General features: G+C 54.3%; 2 protein-coding genes across 10 annotated transcripts in view; one reads left to right on the top strand and one right to left on the bottom strand.

Annotated features, from left to right (window-relative positions):
* Positions 1–821: 821 nt before the first annotated feature.
* Slc48a1 (solute carrier family 48 member 1) lies at positions 822–8,864 on the top strand. Of its 2 annotated transcripts, none has more exons than XM_060388713.1 (3): positions 822–1,080; positions 7,023–7,137; positions 7,698–7,910. In XM_060388713.1, the coding sequence occupies exons 1-3, from the start codon at positions 945–947 to the stop codon at positions 7,798–7,800; spliced, it is 354 nt and encodes a 117-aa protein (XP_060244696.1). In that variant the 5' UTR covers positions 822–944; the 3' UTR covers positions 7,801–7,910. The 2 variants fall into 2 exon arrangements, with proteins under 2 accessions (XP_060244696.1, XP_021488500.1); XM_021632825.2 differs by having other exon boundaries at positions 837–1,080; positions 7,023–7,190; positions 7,698–8,864.
* Hdac7 (histone deacetylase 7) overlaps positions 8,194–16,822 on the bottom strand; it is a 37,641-nt gene continuing 29,012 nt past the window's right edge. For all 8 annotated transcript variants that reach the window (XM_060388707.1, XM_060388710.1, XM_060388708.1 and 5 more), the window contains 7 exons: positions 15,594–15,713; positions 15,309–15,406; positions 13,872–13,990; positions 13,094–13,227; positions 12,792–12,876; positions 10,951–11,086; positions 8,194–10,766 (listed from right to left, as the gene is read on the bottom strand). In XM_060388707.1, coding sequence (XP_060244690.1) covers positions 10,721–10,766; positions 10,951–11,086; positions 12,792–12,876; positions 13,094–13,227; positions 13,872–13,990; positions 15,309–15,406; positions 15,594–15,713 — 738 coding nt within the window. In that variant the 3' untranslated portion in view covers positions 8,194–10,720. The remainder of the gene's footprint in view (positions 10,767–10,950; positions 11,087–12,791; positions 12,877–13,093; positions 13,228–13,871; positions 13,991–15,308; positions 15,407–15,593; positions 15,714–16,822) is intronic.

Genomic DNA, 16,822 nt, shown 5'->3' with positions numbered 1-16,822 from the left:
AGGTTGTGTGGGGTGTGGTGCGTATAACTCTTGAGAGGGAACCCAGTGGTTGGTAGTATGGGTAGAAAGAATCCTTTTCTTTATTGTTTTTGGAGACAGGGTTTCTCTGTGTAGCCCTGGCTGGCCTGGAACTCACAGCGATCCACCTGCCTCTGACTAGTGAGTGCTGGGATTTAAAGGCGAGCGCCACCAGTACCTGGCTCTGGCTGGTAGAAAGAATTAATATATTAATTGATTGTATGTTGTATTATTTTAGATTTTCAATTTTTTTTTCTTCTTTAATTTTGGAGGACTCAGGGAACCAAAGCAGTTCCCCAGGCTGTGTGTGTCCTGAAACAGTCTCTGTGTGCCTTAGCCACTTCCTAAGTGCCAGGATTACAGGTGGGTGCCATCAACCACACCTAGCTAGTTTCTATTATATTAATTAGAAATTTCATGTGCGTTTGAGTTTCTTTATTCAAAATTTAATCCCGGAACTCAGGAGGAAGAGCCAGGTGGGTCTCCACGAGTCCCAAGCCACCCTGGTCTACATATGGAATTCCAAGACAGCCAAGGCTACATAGAGAGACCCTATCTCTCTCGCTCTCTTTTTTTTTTTTTTTTTTTTTTTTAATTAAGAAGCAGTCCTTGCAGCTGGCTCGGGTAAAGACCTATTTCCAGGCCCGCCAAGGACCCGCCAGGTAGCTGGACGGAGTCTGGGGATGAGCTCAGAACCCTGCCGTTCCCCCAGGGGTCGCCGGCCTAGGCCAAGCCGCGGTTGTGCGGGTCACGTGTGCGTCCCGAGCGGCCTCCGGCCGGGGAGGGCGCTGTGCCGCCGGCACCGGGGGCGGGCTGGGGGCGGAGCGCCGGGCGCCAGCGGCTCAGGCTCCGGCTCGGGCTGGGGCTGGGGCTCCAGCTCGGGCCCTGCACCTGCGAGTCGGCGGCGCTGCTCCTCCGCTGCCCCCATGGCCCCGTCCCGGCGGCAGCTCGGCCTCCGCGCCGCCTACTCCGGCTTCGGTTCGGTGTCCGGCTTCTCCATCTTCTTCGTCTGGACGCTGGTCTACCGCCAGCCGGGCACTGCGGCAATGGGGGGTCTCGCAGGTATCCCGGGGGATCGCGGGGCGATCGGGGCGCGCGGGGATGGGGGACGCTGTCAGCTGCTGCGCGCGGCGGCTGGGGCGGCGCTGCCTCGGGGCGGGAAGGTTGTTTACCCCGAAGAGGACAGTGGCAGCGCAGGCCCGGGTTGCTGGGCATTGCCAGGGCCTCTGGGACCCGATGCCCAACGAACGCGGCGCGACCTAGGGGGCCTGCCGACAGCTCGGCTCTGTCGTTCGTTCGTCCAGCTCCGCCGCGCCGTGGCTGTCGCGTCCTAGCCCCCTGTTGATGTACCCTCCGCCCAGTGGCCACTACAGCGTCCTCTGCGCGCCCACCCCCCTGGCCACCCTCGCTCCTGCAACACACACGCTGTTCCTGCGGGATTCCCGCGTCTCTTACAATAAGTGGGGGTTCGTGGGGAAACCCATCAACCAGCCCCTTCCAGCCCCAGAGGCCCTCAGCGGAGACCAGGTCTGTGCCCTGGAGGCTCTGTTACTGGACAATTCCTTTGCACCCGCGTCCACCTGCTCTGGTTGGAACCAGTGTGGATCTGCTAATCACTGAGGTAACAGGAGGTGGTCACAGCGTACCTGTACCTTGGTCACGCTGTTTAATCTCTCCATGTGAAGGGCAAATGTAATTTTTGGCATAATTTAATACTTTATGCTGCGCTGAGCAATCTACTCCCTGATCTTTATTGTTGTCCTCTGAAGGAGGCATTATTGTGCCCATTTTACAGTTAGAAAAAAAAATCGAGGCTTAGGGTGCAAAAATAATTTGTCTGGGATTACAACAGCCAGGCTCCCAAAATGGCTCAGCCTTGAAAGCCTGGCCGACCTGATCTCCACAGAACTCAGAAGGATTCAGATTAAGCATACTAAAGATACTAAAAGTCTTACTAAGAAAATTAACCCGAGCTGGGCTCAGTGGCACACGCCTATAATCCCAGCACTTGGGAGGCAGGGGCAGGTGGATCTCTGTGAGTTCAAGGCCAGCCTGGTCTACAAATCAGGATAGCCAGGGCTACACAGAGAAACGCTGTCTCAGAAAAAAGAAGACGAAGAAGAAAAAAATTAAATTGTACACCTGAAATAATTTGTATGGGGACAGTGTGTGTAAAGATAACACTTTGATATACAGAGATCTTATTCTAGGACTGAAATCTTTGGCCAAAAGATGTACAAATGGAATAACTAAAAAGAATTCATGCGGTGAAGAGTGGCGGTGGTGCACGCCTTTAGTCCCAGTACTTGAGAGGCAGAGGCACGTGGATCTCTGAGTTCAAGGCCAGCCTGGTCTGCAGAGTGAGTTCCAGAATAGCCAAGGCTACACAGAGAAACCCTTTCTGGAAGACTAAAAACAACAACATAACTAATGCATGTTGCCACTGCCTGAGAGCCATCCTGGAGAGGGAGCCACAGGTGGGCCTCCTGCCTTATCAGCGGGCATGCCAGGCTCCTAAACCTAAGCCATGCCAAGCGAGGCACTGGGCTCACCAAGAACGTTCAGTTTGCCGCCCCGGCTGGGAGTTCTCCAGCCTGAATGGTGGCCCTCCTGGACAGCCAGCGCTGCTAGCCAGTTCGTGTATAGCGCCTTTCCCCTCTACTGGCCTCTTCCACACTTCCTATTGGAGGGCACTGCCAGGGCCTGTGGCTGGATGTTGAGGCTTGAGATGAACTCTCGGGTTGCAGGAAGAAGGAAGGGCTCCCTGGGATCAGCTGACTGTGTTGAGTAAGACATGGGACTGGAGGTTATCAGTCCCTAGCTGTGTGAGGCACAGCTCCAGCTTCCCTTCTGCGAGGAGACAAGGCTGACTCCCCTCCAGGTGGTCAGTGCTGTGTGCTACTCTCCCCAGCTTTGTGTCTAGCAGTTTATTGCCTGGAGGTGGTGGAGGCGCAAGCCTTTAATCCCAGCCCTCTGGAGGCAGAGGCTGGCTGATCGCTGAGTTTGAGGCCAGCCTAGTCTACAGAACAGCCACCAAACAAACAGACAGCAGAGAAAGGGTTCCAGCCCCCACTCCAGGAGGCCCCTCCCTCTGACCCATTCTATGCCTGTTCTTTCCTTGCCGGCCTGGCCTGGCCAGAGGCAGGCTGGCTGTGAAGCTGCCGTCAGGGATGGCGCTTACTTGGCAGCAGTTAGCTGGACCAGGAACGCAAATCTCCCAGCTAGCCTGGACTTTGGCAACCAGAGGTGGTTGTGGAGGAGCCAAAACTGCTTGGTGATAGTGGCTGGTAGGTGAAGAGTTACCAAGCCACGGTCACACTGGTCACACTCTCTCCCCACCCAGCACGGGTTGCAGCAGGGGGTCCGAGGCCAGTCACCCTTCTTCCTCTTCTGGGGTGGAATGTCAGCAGGTTTCTGACTTTTGAGCATTCCGCTTCTGACTCAGCATTTTGCAACCCAGAAATTGCTGAGTCACTGAGGTCCATCTCGGTGGGGTTCTTGCTGTGTTGGTCAGTTGTGGCCGTTGGGTACGCTGGCTGCTGGAGCACTTAGGGTGAGGACTCATGCTTATCCTGGCGGGAATCTGGGAGGAAGTGACTTTGCAAAAAGGCAGTAGTCCAAAAAAAAAATAAAAAATATGGGTTCACCGGAGAGGCCTCATTGGAACCCCACTCTGGCTCTCCACTGAGAGCCCCAGCTAACACACTTGCCCTGTGTCCAGAAAACCATGGAAGGTGGAACACTTGTTCCCTCACATCCAAACAACTGTATTCTTCACAGCTGAGCTTTGATCCAGAGGACTCTGGCCGCCCGCCCTGGGTCTCCTTTGTCCTCAGAGCAGAGCCACAGGTCTGCCTGTATTTACTCCATAGTCTCCCTTTGCTGTCTCCTAGCTCCTCATCTGGCCCAGTGGCTGGAAGTGCTTTCCCTAACCAAGCCTGTGAACCCAGAGGGTAGGCAGGTCTAGCCTCAGCGTAGGTAGAGTGGAGCCAGGCTAAGGTTAGCTTGCTCCTGTAGACAGGCAGGGCTGGGGACTTGTCCATACTGCCCGTGTTATTAGACCAGGCACCCTGGACCCTTGAGTATCCTAGGAAAGGGAACAGAAACATAGGGTAGAATTGCTTCCTACAGGAGTATAGGAGAGGGCCAGGAAGGGACCTCGGTGACCACTTGTGGATGAAGCATCTCTCCAAGGGGGACTAGGGTGGGAGGAGGCCTCCAGCCTTAGCATGTTTGCCTAGAGGAGGCTGGAGTACAGGGCTGGAGCTGGGTTCAGGGGAAGCACCTTGAGCCACCCTCTTCCTTCTCTTCCTGCTCAGCACTTCTGGGCTAATGGTGGGGGAGTGAGCATTTGGGGGAACCCCTAGGTCATGCTGGTGGTCTGAGACATCTTTATACTTCCTAGTTCAGCATTTTCTAACCCCGAAATTGCTTAGTCACAGAGGAGCTGCTCTGACTGTCTTTTCCCTCCTAAGCTGGCTTCCAGAATCTTCAAGTGGGACAGGAGCTCAGCACTCAGTTTCTGCACCCACTGTGTGAGGAGAGAGGACAAGTCACGGGAAGGAACTGGATTGTCCCCAAAATGCTCAGTGACAAAAGCCCTTTAAGAAACTGTGCAGCCCGCCTGCAATCCCAGCACTCAGGAGGCAGTGGCAGGCAGATCTCTGTGAGTTTGAGGCCAATCTGGTATACAAAGCAAGTCCAGGACATCCAGGACCACACAGAGAAACCCTAACTCAAAAACAAAAAGGAAAGAAAGGAAGGAAGGAAAGAAAGAAAGAAAAGGAAAGAAACCATGTGCATTTCCTTAGGGTAAAGCACGCCATGTTTGCAGTGCCCTGTGTTTAGGGGTGCCCTCAACACCTTAATAAGAGAAACCAGCTAAGTCTCTGCAGGTGGAAACTTGAAGAGGGACAGGGAAACATCCTTGGATGTTGCTGGAAAAAAAAAAAACAGCTCATGAAGGGTGAAGCCGAGATTAGTATTTGGGCTTCCTCTGGCTCTTGAGGCTTCCTACTGAGATCGAGATGGAGGCCTGTTTTCACCCACTCAGAACTCAGAGGTAATGGGAACCCATTCCAAGGAGGAAGCCTGAGGGCCAGCTCAGGCTGAACCGAAAGGATGGTGATGGCAGAAGGTGGGTGGGTGTCAGATTAGTAGGTGGGGAAAGCAGGGTAAGGTGGGTGGGTTGGTGGGCTCATGCCCACCCAAGAAGGAGCCCCGGATTTCTTGCTTGTCCAGACCGGCAGAACCTCAGGGCTCGTCCTTTTTCACATTTGGCAGCACCAAGGCACCAGGACACAACGGTGCCTTGTCCTAAGCCTCCTGGTTTGTGTTATCCCAGTTTGGTTTTTGCCCTGATTGTGATAATTAAGCTAGTCATCATAGCCCCGTGATAACTAGATTTCTCTGCTTGCCACCCCCACTCCATGCCTCATAACTTAAAAAAAAAAGTTTAAAACATTTCAGGCATGTCAAGAGGAGAAGCAATTTAAAAAACATCTGTACTCCTTTCCCAGCCTAAGAAATATGATGCCTGGAGGCTGTCTAAGGGTCCCTCTGCTTCTCTGTATCCCTGCTACAACCTCCTTCACAGCCAGACAGATGTCTGTCCCTCTGAGAGGTCACAGCACTTGTGCTGTATGCAGCTGATGGTTTGAAGGGGCTCTCATCTCCTGGATGCAGCAGTGTGAGAGGCCTGCCTGCAACCCATCCATGGCTGTCCTGAGAGCTTACAGCTGGCAGTCTTTCTGCCCTCATTCTTCCTTTGCCTGGGCCCACAGCCTTCTCTAGGTCCTTGCCAACGGCACTGGTATTTGTTCCTTTTTTTTTTTTTTTTGAACTGCACTAGCAGGCAGCGCCTGGCACTGAGGGTTGTATTGTATTCTATTGTATTGACTGAGAGCAGCTGGCATCCAAGGAGATGTGCCTGCCAGGCCCAGAGGGCATGCCCAGAAGGGTTTGGGATGCTAGCCTGCCCTTTGCCATACACTGGAAGAATGGTAGGAGGCCTAGACCAAAGCATGTAGGCCACGTGGGTGCCAGGTGGCCCTGGGGGCCTCATGACAGGGCTTCCTGTTTCTGCAAGACCAGTGCAGAGTTCAGAACAGCCCCTGATGCCGAAGAGCTCGGCTACAGGAGCCAGAGGGTGTGGTCCCGAGGACCAGACAGAGGAGGACTGTGGGAGTGGGCATTCTTTGCCACCTCTGTGGCACTAGGAAATGGACACTAGGAAATCTATATGTAAAATTCTCAGTCAAACAAATCCTTTTTACGTGGATTCTGTGTATGGACATGTGCCTCATTAGATACTGCAAATGAGAACATTTAACATAGTTGGGTTGTTTTTGTTGTTTTGTTTTCAAGACAGGGTCTCTCTGTGTAGCCCTGGCTGTCCTGGAACTTTCTCTGTAGGCCAGGCTGACCTCCAACTCAGAGATCCACCTGCCTTTAAGCCCAAGGGCTGGGATTAAAGTGTGTACCACCACAGCCTAGCTAACAGTATTTTCAACCTGGATGTGGTGGTGCTTGCCTTTAATCCCAGCCCTTGGGAGGCAGAGGCAGTTTGAGGCCAGCCTGGTCTGCAGAACTAGTTCCAGGACAGCCAAGGCTACACACAAAAAAATCCATTCTCAAAACACCAAAAGGAAAAAAACAAACAAAAAAAACAGCCCTTGTTTCTTGCAAAAGAAGTAGAAGAGGAGGAGGAAGAAGAAAGGAAAAGTTGGTGAAAATACAAATTACAAAGACCGGCGTGGTTTTGTTCTCCACAGATCGCTTTAATGCCTGGCTCTCTGGAGGGCAGCTACATTCTCATGCTTCCATGTTCAAGTGGTAACATAACATCTCATGGATAGCACGTCACTGTCATGAGGGCCAGTCTCAGGACAGTGTCATCATTAGGGTAGAGCTGGCCTAGTGGACTTCAAGGGCCCTAGTGTGGAGCCCCCGGGCTAGAGGCCAGGTGACGGGCCAGGCCCTGCTGACTGAGTCTGTCCCCGCAGGTGTCCTGGCTCTGTGGGTGTTGGTGACTCACGTGATGTACATGCAGGATTACTGGAGGACCTGGCTCAAAGGGCTGCGTGGCTTCTTCTTCGTGGGTGTTCTCTTCTCAGCCGGGTCCGTCTCTGCCTTCTGCACCTTCCTGACGCTGGCCATCACCCAGCACCAGAGTGAGGACCCTCCAGGGAGAGGAGGAAGGGAGAGGGCCTGGGGGTAGGGAGCCCCGGGGAATATACTTTCTGCAAGGGCTGCATGGATCACTTGACCTCCCCTGCTGGGGTTCCCTACTGTTCCTGCCTCCTCCAGGTATATGGATTCCAGGCTGTTCTGAAGTGTTGGGGGCAGCAACATCCAGAGTTGGGGGGTGGGGGGGAGTACTTTCACCTCTGCCTCACCCCAGGAGGGCAGCACCCCCTGGTGGTTGTGGTAAGAAATAGCCGAGGCTGTCCCCTGTCTGACGTAGCTTGGGAGTGAGTGGCCTGGTTGCATGACACAAAGCTGAGCGGGTGGCACAGACCTGCTGGCCAACTCTGACCTCCTTCCATGCCCCCAGCTTTGTGACTGCAGCTGCAGGGGTACCCTAAGCCTGTGCCACCTGCTGGTCCCGGCCTTGTGGCTGCTGTGGTGCTGTGGGCCAATCTCGCAAGTGACCACCTGGCTCCTCCTCTTCCTTGCAGGTCTCAAAGACCCGACCAGCTACTACCTCTCCTGCGTCTGGAGCTTCATCTCCTTCAAGTGGGCCTTCCTGCTCAGCCTCTACGCCCACCGCTACCGGGCTGACTTCGCGGACATCAGCATCCTCAGTGATTTCTGACCCCGGGGATGAGGTCACTATGGCCTGGGGGTCCTCAGGACCTGTCACCAAGTGAGCCTGCCCCAAACCCTGGGGCCTCCAGAACCTTGGCAGAGTATATACAGCAGGGCCAGTTCACTTTCCCAGAAAGCTGTCTGGTCCCCTTTTTGGGGGAGACATAAGGGTACTACCAGTCTGTCCATTAGCCTGACTAGAGGGCAGCTTAGAGCTTTCCAAATGGATCTATTTTCTTAGCACTCTGAGGAATCTTTGTAAGTAGGGTCATTACAATGAGCTCCAGGCATCAGGGGGCAGGATTGTGAGGTCTGGACCTGTGGCTAGTGGCAGAGGCTATGACAGGCTTCCTTTTTGCCCCAGACTTCATTGAAGCTGGGGGCGGAGCACCTGGGAAGGCTGGGTCAGGTAAGGAATCTCTCATAGAGATCTCCAAATCCCATCCCAGCTCTCCCACCCTATTGTCCTCAAGGGTCAGGTGGCCAAATTCATGAGTCCCTGGAGAATGGACAACTGGCTCTTTGCCCAAGCAGCAGAGCTGAGCAGAATCCAGTGTGTCATCCTACCTCCCCATGCAAAATCTGTTTCCCATGAGGGTGCTAGAGCCGGGCAACCATTCCTGTGTATCACACACACACATGTGACCACGTAGACCAGAGGCTAGACTTGAGGACCACAGGAAACACACCCTAGAAGGGCTTTGGGATGGGGGCAACCTGGTGGGGGCTAGAGGGAACTCTCCATCTGTACTCCTGAGTCTTTGCACTCCACTTGCCCCCTCACTGCACAAGACCTCCCTGACCACAAGGACCTTCTCCCTGCACCAGACCCCTGCTTTGACTTCTCACCGTCTCTCTCCTGAAGGAACTCTTTTGAGTGGACATGGGCCCAAGGCCTTACCTAAGCGGAGAGGGAGGGCAGGGGTTGCCACATTCAGCCTTTTAGGTTGTCATTTTGCACGTCTATTTCCCCACCTGGGTCCTGCCTTACCCGTGTCACTGTCACTTTAGCAGAAATACAGCGGCCATTTTTATCAGCCTCAGGGTGTTTCTCTGGGGGCGAGGGTCTTGGGGGGGGGACAAGAGTGGGCAAGGTGGGGTCTCCAGCCATCTGATTATCTCCTTAATGTAAGCTTGGGGCTAACAGGTAGTCCATTCCATCTCTGATTCCTCTTGAGCTAGTGGGAGACCACTATCTCAGGTCTCCTCTGCTCTCCCAGCCTTGTCCCAGCCAAGGCTGAAATGCCCACAGCCTCAGCATCCCCTACAGATCCCACCTCCCCCCGCCCCCAGGCCAAGGTCGATGGGAAAGGGAATCTTTTCTTCTACCCCAGCCAGACTGCACGGGGATCCAGGGTTCATGGTGACCAGGATAGGCAGACTCAGAACCAGAAAGGCAGGAACCGACACCTCCCTCTGCGCACGCTGGGTGCGACGTGTCCTGGCCTGTTGCCTCACCCGCCCTTCATGGCACATGCTTAAAACATCACGGTGCTTCCGAGCAGGGAAGGCCCAGACACCACGTCTACTTCTGGAGCCGTTTACTGAGAGATGCTCCTACCTATACAGGAGGCAATGACTTTACTGGCCTCCTAGGCAGTGCTTAAGCCCAGGCGCACCTGCTTCATGACCTTCTTGGCGAACTAAGTCCCTGAACCCCACAGGACCCGGTCTGTAGGACTCAGCCACATTCATCTCCTTTTTCACCTGGGTTGGTAAGCGTGAAAAAGAGTGGTTCCTTCCTGCATGCAGTAGCCACGAACGGGAAAGGGACCAGAGGGTCTGAGCTAGGCCCAAGCCTTTCCTCAGCCCATTGCAGGGTGTCCGGCGCACACACCACCCCAGATGTCCCACCAACATCCAGGAGGCGTTCTCACAAGGACTTTAAAGCAAATAAAACATATATTGTTCAGAAGGTTTTTTTTTTTCATTTTTTTTCTTTTTTATAAAAACATGCATACATACACAAGGTATGTTGGGTTCTGGAGAAGACACACACTCCCCCCCCACACACGCACACACACACCTGCGCACACACACATACACACAAATACTCTTCCTTGGACCCAGGCCAAGACCTCAGAAGCCTTGAGGACTTCTGGGGTGGCCTCCCCTTCTCCATGTCTGTCTACTCTCCCACCTTATCCTCCCTCAGTTAAGCTAGTCCTGCATGGGGCAGAGCTGAAGGTGGGGGAACCCCAGAAATAGAAGGCTCAAACTGGGGCCAGTGCCCAGGCATCCCTGGGACTGTGTTGTGCTTTTGAAGGGAGATGAAGGTTTGGCACCATTGGGACAGGAAGCACAGAGAGCATCTGTCTGCTGCACCAGGGCACTGAGATGGTTCCTCACAGGGTGGCCTCTGGTGGGACAGTGACCAGACGGGAGGCCTGCTCGTGCACAGGGAGAGCACAGCTCAGAGTGGCTCTCAGGGCCTAGTGCTACCACAAAGGCATCTGAGGAAGCAGGTGGGAGGAAACTCTCCTGATCTCAGGAATAGGGGGCCCTTGGCTCCTCCCACTCCTCTAGCCCTCCAGAACCCGGCAAGGGCCGCCCAGGCTGAGGCCAAGTTAGAAATAGTGGTTATGGGTGGGCCCACTTCAGCCAGTCCTCCTTTGTGCGGTCCTGAGGGATGGAGGCCACAGCTAGGGGCCTGGACAGCAGAGGGCCGGGTCTGCTCTAGAAGACCCCAGACCCAGCCTGCCTCCTCACAGAGTCCTCCCTGGTCCCCATCCCATGCCCGGTGGCCTTCTCAAGTTCCTTGGGGTAGCGGTCAGGGTAGGCTGCGTTCTGGACCTGACTACCTGCCCAGAGGATCTCTGCAGACCCAGGAGCAGGGCTGACAACAGAGGTGAGGAGAGCCATGTCTGATGGGCAGGTGATGTGTTCTGAAACCCTAGAGATTCATGGGTTCTTCCTCTTCTACCAGCTGTTCCGGTGGCCTGGGAGGGGAACAAAGGCAGGATGCTAGAAGGCTGTCGGGCCCTTCGGCTTGAGTGGAGTTTCCCTCACAGCTCCACTCTAAAGGCTTGAGGCACGTTAGTTGTGTGAGGGTCTGGGGTCTTCAAGTTGGGAGGATCCAAGGGGATTAGGAGGCCATGGGCCTCGCTGGGGCTCTGGCATTACCTGTCTTCAGCCAGGATGCCCACGGAGAGGGATGCCAGTGCCGTCACGGCTTCCACTTCTGCATCAGCCCCTGGCATCCTGGGCAGCCAAGAGTCTGGACAGGAGGCCAAGCGCTGCATGCAGCCCCAGTATTTCCCTAGGACAAGACCCTGGGTCAGTTGCAGGAAGACAAGCTGTTTGAGTTGTACTCTGGACCGATACCACGGCTGGGGGCTCTGGCGCAGAGCCCAAGAATAGCGTTCAGCTCCCCTTCCTGCCCTCACCTCTCAGTCAAACACCCTTCCTAGTCAACTCTTCCCTACAGCCCTGGGGAACACAGCAGATTCAACATGGCTCTGAGGCCATCTCCACAGATGACCAAACGTCTTTCCCATCCTCTCTGGCTAAAATTCCACTCGAGAGGGTTGGGGAGACGGAAGGGCCAACAGAACACTGGCTGCTCTTCCAGAGGACCTGGGCTTGACTCTCAGCTTCTACACGGTAGCTCACCACCATCGGAAACTTTGGATTCAGAGATCTGATGCCCCCTTCTGGCCTATATGGGTAGCGCATGTGCATGTTCCTGGACATACATGCACAAAATACCCCTATAACATAAAAAGATAATTAAGAAAGTAAATAAAACCGGGTTTGTTGGCACACACCTTTAATCCTAGCACTTGGGAGGCTGAGGCAGTTGGATTACTGAGTTCAAGACCAGCCTGGTCTAGTTAATGAGTTCCAGGGCAGCCAGGGCTACGAAGAAAGAGCTTGCCTCAAAAAAACCAAAAACAAACAAGTAAATAAGAGGCCACTCCACAGGTGTATGGATATCCCAAAAGCACCAGGAGGGTTCTCTTGTCCCACATCTGGCTTACCTCAAGGTTTGCTCACATAGCCCCATGCCTTGGCTTTCTGGGGCACAGGGTTCCCCTCATGTGGCCTCCACAGTGCTTGGTCTACCCCTAGGAGCCAGGCATGGAAATGAATGCCTGTAATTCCAGCTCACAGAGGTAGGGGGAGCACAAGCTGGAAAACAGCCTGAACCACACAGGAGATGCTGTATCAAACAAAACTAAACAACTGAAGAGCTAAGGCTGTAGGTCAGCAGTTGACTAAGTTCAATTACCGTACCGAGGAAAGGGGTGGGGTCATAGGAGGTAAGAAAACACAGCATCAAGAAGGGCCAAGCATCCCCACAGCTGCTCTGCACCGCCACCTCTGGTCTGTGGGAACACTCGCCATCCTGTTACTCTGAGACAGTGATGGGTATGGACCCGCTCAGGGCAGAACCTGGCCCATCAGCTCTATCTGTGGCTTGGTCTCTGTTTCCCAAACCACACCTGAATACCGGGAATCTACTTATTGCCATATCCTAGCAGAGATTCTGGACCCTCACAGGAAGTGCTCAGCAGATACCCAGTTGAAGCTCAATCTTTAACATGTTTTCCATCAGTGGGCTCTTCAAAATGGTTCTACTGTGAGACCCAGGCAGGCCCTCCCCACAGCTTTCCAGCTGCTGTGACCAGCACTGAAGAGTTTAAACCAGGCCTCTTTAGCAAACAAGGCCTGAGTGTTGTTGTCAGCCTGGCCCCTGGCCACTGGCCCCTGATCCAAGACTATAGCCAGAGATGGGAGGGCCTGCCCTGCCATAAGGAAGCCACTGTCTGTGCTGGGTCCACCACTCATGGGGGTATGGCCACCATTACCCCTAGCGTAGTTCCTGGGAATCCTATCTTAGACTGGCAGTGTGTCCCTGACCTAGCTGGCACTGGACTCTCTGAGACCCTTACCCCTGGGATGGTGGGCCCTTGAGGCTCTCCCAAGTTTGGACCCAGCAAGTGTCCTGGGGAAGAACTTACTTTGCACCCTGATCACAGCTTCCAGAGAGCGGATGGCATTGAGGTTGGGTTTCTGCTTCCAGCCTTCTTCCGAGAGGGGATCCACCTACAGAAACATTCCATCAGGGACCCCAGGGACCTGCACAAACACGGGCTGCCAGCTCTCTGAGGTCAGAAGACGATGGCCCTAGACCTGACCTGGGAAGGTGCCTACTATGCCATCCTGTTCCAGCCCTACCTCTTCCCATCTCATCTTTGTCCTGGAGCTGCAGGAGCCAGGCTCATTGGCCCCGTGGAAGAAGAGCTGCCCACAGGGGGCTTACCTTGTTGCCCAGAAGAGCTGCCACACAGGCCTCAGAGGCATCACAGATGGCTTTGAGGTCATGGCCACCCTCTAAGGCCAACACCACTGCGCCTCCTGCCAAGTTCATTAGCTGCTGTGTCATGTACCCAAAACCTAGATGGATGAGGTGAGAGAAAGAGGAGGGGGCTGGAGGAGAGGCAGACCATTCCCTACCTCTGTCACTTCCTTGCTTGCATCTTCCTGTACAGGCATTGTCTTAAAGACGAGAGCCCCATGCAAAGCCCATTCACATGCTTCTAAACTCTTGAGAACTTAAGGGTCTTCTTACATGCAAGGTCCCACAGCTAGCAGGTGGCCGGGACTGAGACTCGGACCCCAGCATCACCTCCAGCCCAAGTCTCTCTCACTGGGCCACAACTATCTCTTTGTCCCCAAACCTTGTGGCATAGTGACTACACTGACAGATTTGTTCTGGGAACTCTGATCTAACTTCCTCTCTCTGAGGCAGCGAACAGCCCAGACTGGAAGCCTGGATTTTACAACTGGGCTTCCATCTGGCAGATCTAAGTCTCCAGGGGTCTGACCTGTGGAGATCTGGCCTGGTCCTGAGGAGGAGGCCAGTGCTGGGCTGGGCTGGGCTGACCCAGGGGAGTCCAGGGCCTGAAGTTCTACTCCAGACCTTACATGTGGCCCTGGATGGTGGCCACTGCTTCCTGCCCCCCTCCCCTCATTTTGGCAGTGCATTCCTGTCCCCACAAAGCCTGGCTCTTGTTCCCCACATCTGGGGGGCCCCTTACATTTGGCAGAAACATGGTAGCCACCCAGTGGGGCTGGGTGACCCTCCGCAGCATCAAACCCAGCAGACACCAGGACCAGGTCTGGAGCAAACTCCCGGGCAATGGGCATCACCACTATCCTGAAGATGCAAGGAGAGGCATGGTCAACAAACGGAGTGGGCCAGCCCACACTAGCTCCCCCTGCCGACTTCGCTGAGGGCACCTGCCCCCAGGACACCAAGACACACTGTGTCCTAATGGGACTAGGAGAAGCTCTGCTCTCCTCACCCGGGCTGGGGCTTGGCTATGCCAGCCTCAGGATTCAGCCACGCAGAGAATTTAACCAGAGGCAGAACGGGGGCAAAGCTGACAGTGACGAGATGAATGAAGGATGTGCGTGAGAGTGGTCACGGTGTGTGACTCGCCAAGCCAGCTGCACGGGGCTTGCTCTGGTCACTAAGCCTCAGGGACTGAAAACACTCAGCACTCTGGCTGGAGATGAGCACGCTGTGTTTCTGCCTGAGAACAAACCAGCACGACTGGACCCTTTGAGGTCCCGGGTTGCCAATCTTCATCTTACCCCGCCTGCCCCTAACCCAGCATCGTTGGCTACTTTGACACTTAAGCTCGGCTCGGAACAGACACCGGAAGTCCCACTCAGGGCCCCTGCAGAACTCAATCTCATGGAGAAAAGGACTTCCAGATCTAACTCTAGGGTTCCGTTTTCCTAAACAGACCTAGGGGCCTGGAATGAAGGAGACAAGGACGGCTTACAACATCCGGAGGTCTTTCCACGGCAGTTTCTAAGGTAAACCCATCCCTCCATGAGGACAGCATTTAAGGACACCAAGCCTCTCGCCGGGGACCCGTCTCCTCCAGGAAGCCTTCTTTGACTAAATGTTTTTTTTTTTTTTGTTGTTGCTTTGTTTTGTTTTGACTAAATGTTTTGCTCTCCCCAAATATCCTTAGGATGTGCAACTCTGACTTTCTCATTCTTGCTCCCCCCCAACCCCCATGTTTGGTTTTTCAAGACAGAGTTTCTCTGGGTCACCCCAGCTGTCCTGGAACCCGCTTTGTGGCCTCGAACTCACAGAGATCAGCCTGCTTCTGTCTCCCTGGTGTGTGCCACCACATCCGGCTGTGTCTCATTTTTTTTTTAAGAATTTATTTAATTTTTATGTGCATTAATGTGAAGGTGTCAGATCCCCTGGAGTTGGCATTACAGACAGTTGTGAGTTGCCATGTGGGTGCTGGGAACTGAACCTGGGTCCTTTGGAAGAACAGACAGTGCTCTTAACCACTAAGCCATCTCTCCAGCCCCATTTTCAGCCTACAGTGTCTGGTAAACAAGTGGGAACAAACTAGCAACCCAACTGACAGCTGCCATCCCAGGGCTGTGGGAAAGGGAGGAGGGCACAGTCCTGGTGGACTGGCCCCTTGAGACTCTAGGGTACTTACCTGAAGGCAGCCAGGTACTCGGGGTCCCCCATGGGTGGATCCAGGCCCCCGGCCCAAGCCACATTGATGTTGAAGCCTTCACCACTGCCAGTGCCCACCTGAAAAACAAGATGCAAGGAAGACGTGAGGAGAACAGAGGCCCAATCCCCCCCAGCTTCTTCACTTCCAGGGTGGAAGCTGGAGCTCGGGAAGGGTGAGCCGTTTGCGCAGGATCACAGAAGAAGGGGTCAGAGAGAGTCCAAGAAAGCCAGCGGGCTGGAAGCCGCTGGCCCGGCATGTGGTTACCTCATCCACAGCCCCACTGCCCGGGAAGAAGTTTCCATCGTCATGGCGATGCAGCGAAATGTACAGCACACTGGGGTCCTGGTAGAACGTCTGCTGTGTGCCGTTGCCATGGTGAACATCCTGCACGACACAGCGAGCAGTTGATTAGGGAAAGTCCAGAAGCAGAAAGACGGAGGTTCTGGAGGGCACGCTTCAGGGTCAGTGGCTGCACTGAGCACCGGGACTCTAGAGCGCTGGGGTCAGGAAACTACAGTTTCTAGGGTCACAGGACTGAGTACCCCCAAGAAATCTGCTGTCTGGCAGTGATCCCCCAACTCCACATGGAAAGACTCTTCCTATCTGTGACAGGGTCTCACTATGTAGGCTTGGCTAGCCTGAGACTCACTATGTAGACCAGGCTGGCACTCATGGAGACTTACTTGCCTCTGCCACCCAAGTACTGAGATTAAAGGCTTGTGCCAGCACACCCAGCAAAGACCATCTTTATATAGGCGCAAGTGTGCACGTGTGTGTGTGTGTGTGTGTGTGAGTCCTGCATGAATCGACTCTTCCCACTGTGTCTTGCACAGCCATGAGGCAGTGTACGTGGTCAGTGAACAAGCTCAGACGGAGCCAGACCCAGTCCCGGTCCCAGTCCTCTAGGACGTGCTGGGCTCTGCCCTGGACTCACAAGACCACACATAGGTTCCACTGTGACAAACTCCCCCACTGTTCTCAATGTCTGCTTAGAAATGTCCCTTTCCCGTCTGTCCGTGCAGAGGAGACACGGCCCCGTGGTTAGACGCATGTACTTCAGAACTAACGGGCCCAGGACTCCAGTCTCGCTCTCACGTCCCATGAGGTGAGCATCAGATAATAATCTGTAGGCGCTTTCCTCGTCTGTGAAATGGGCTGTCGTCAGGAGCAGAGAACTGCCAGTGTCTAGAGGTGGCTAATGGCATACCAATGCCGTCAGACATAGTAACATAATGCCCTTACGTTACTATGTAGAGGGGAAATGGCTTGCTCTGCCGTAAAGAAGCCGATGGAGCTTAAAGACAGCACAGGAACTCCTGTCCCCCCGGAAGAAGCTTATGCAGAGGCCTCCCACCTCTTCTGGGCCTCTTGGGAGTTCTAATGTGGGTGCTGCATCCACCCAAATATTCTTAAGGTAGAGGTGAATGCCAAACCCAGACATGGAGGCGAATCTCAAGGGCAGGCTCAGGGTTCTGCCAGCAGGCCTGGGTCTG

The sequence above is a fragment of the Meriones unguiculatus genome, chromosome 8 (assembly GCF_030254825.1).
Source record: "Meriones unguiculatus strain TT.TT164.6M chromosome 8, Bangor_MerUng_6.1, whole genome shotgun sequence".
Lineage (NCBI taxonomy): Eukaryota > Metazoa > Chordata > Mammalia > Rodentia > Muridae > Meriones > Meriones unguiculatus.
The sequence above is the reverse complement of the archived record's forward strand: the minus strand, read 5'-3'. Positions and strand labels throughout refer to the sequence as shown.

What these genes read in the sequence shown, in the direction of transcription:
- Slc48a1 (XM_021632825.2), top strand. Translation starts at nt 945, where the DNA reads ATGGCCCCGTCCCGGCGGCAGCTCGGCCTCCGCGCCGCCTACTCCGGC. An exon ending in GGCAATGGGGGGTCTCGCAG is followed by an intron (nt 1,081 to 7,022) that starts GTATCCCGGGGG and finishes CTGTCCCCGCAG; the next exon opens with GTGTCCTGGCTCTGTGGGTG. An exon ending in GGCCATCACCCAGCACCAGA is followed by an intron (nt 7,191 to 7,697) that starts GTGAGGACCCTC and finishes TCTTCCTTGCAG; the next exon opens with GTCTCAAAGACCCGACCAGC.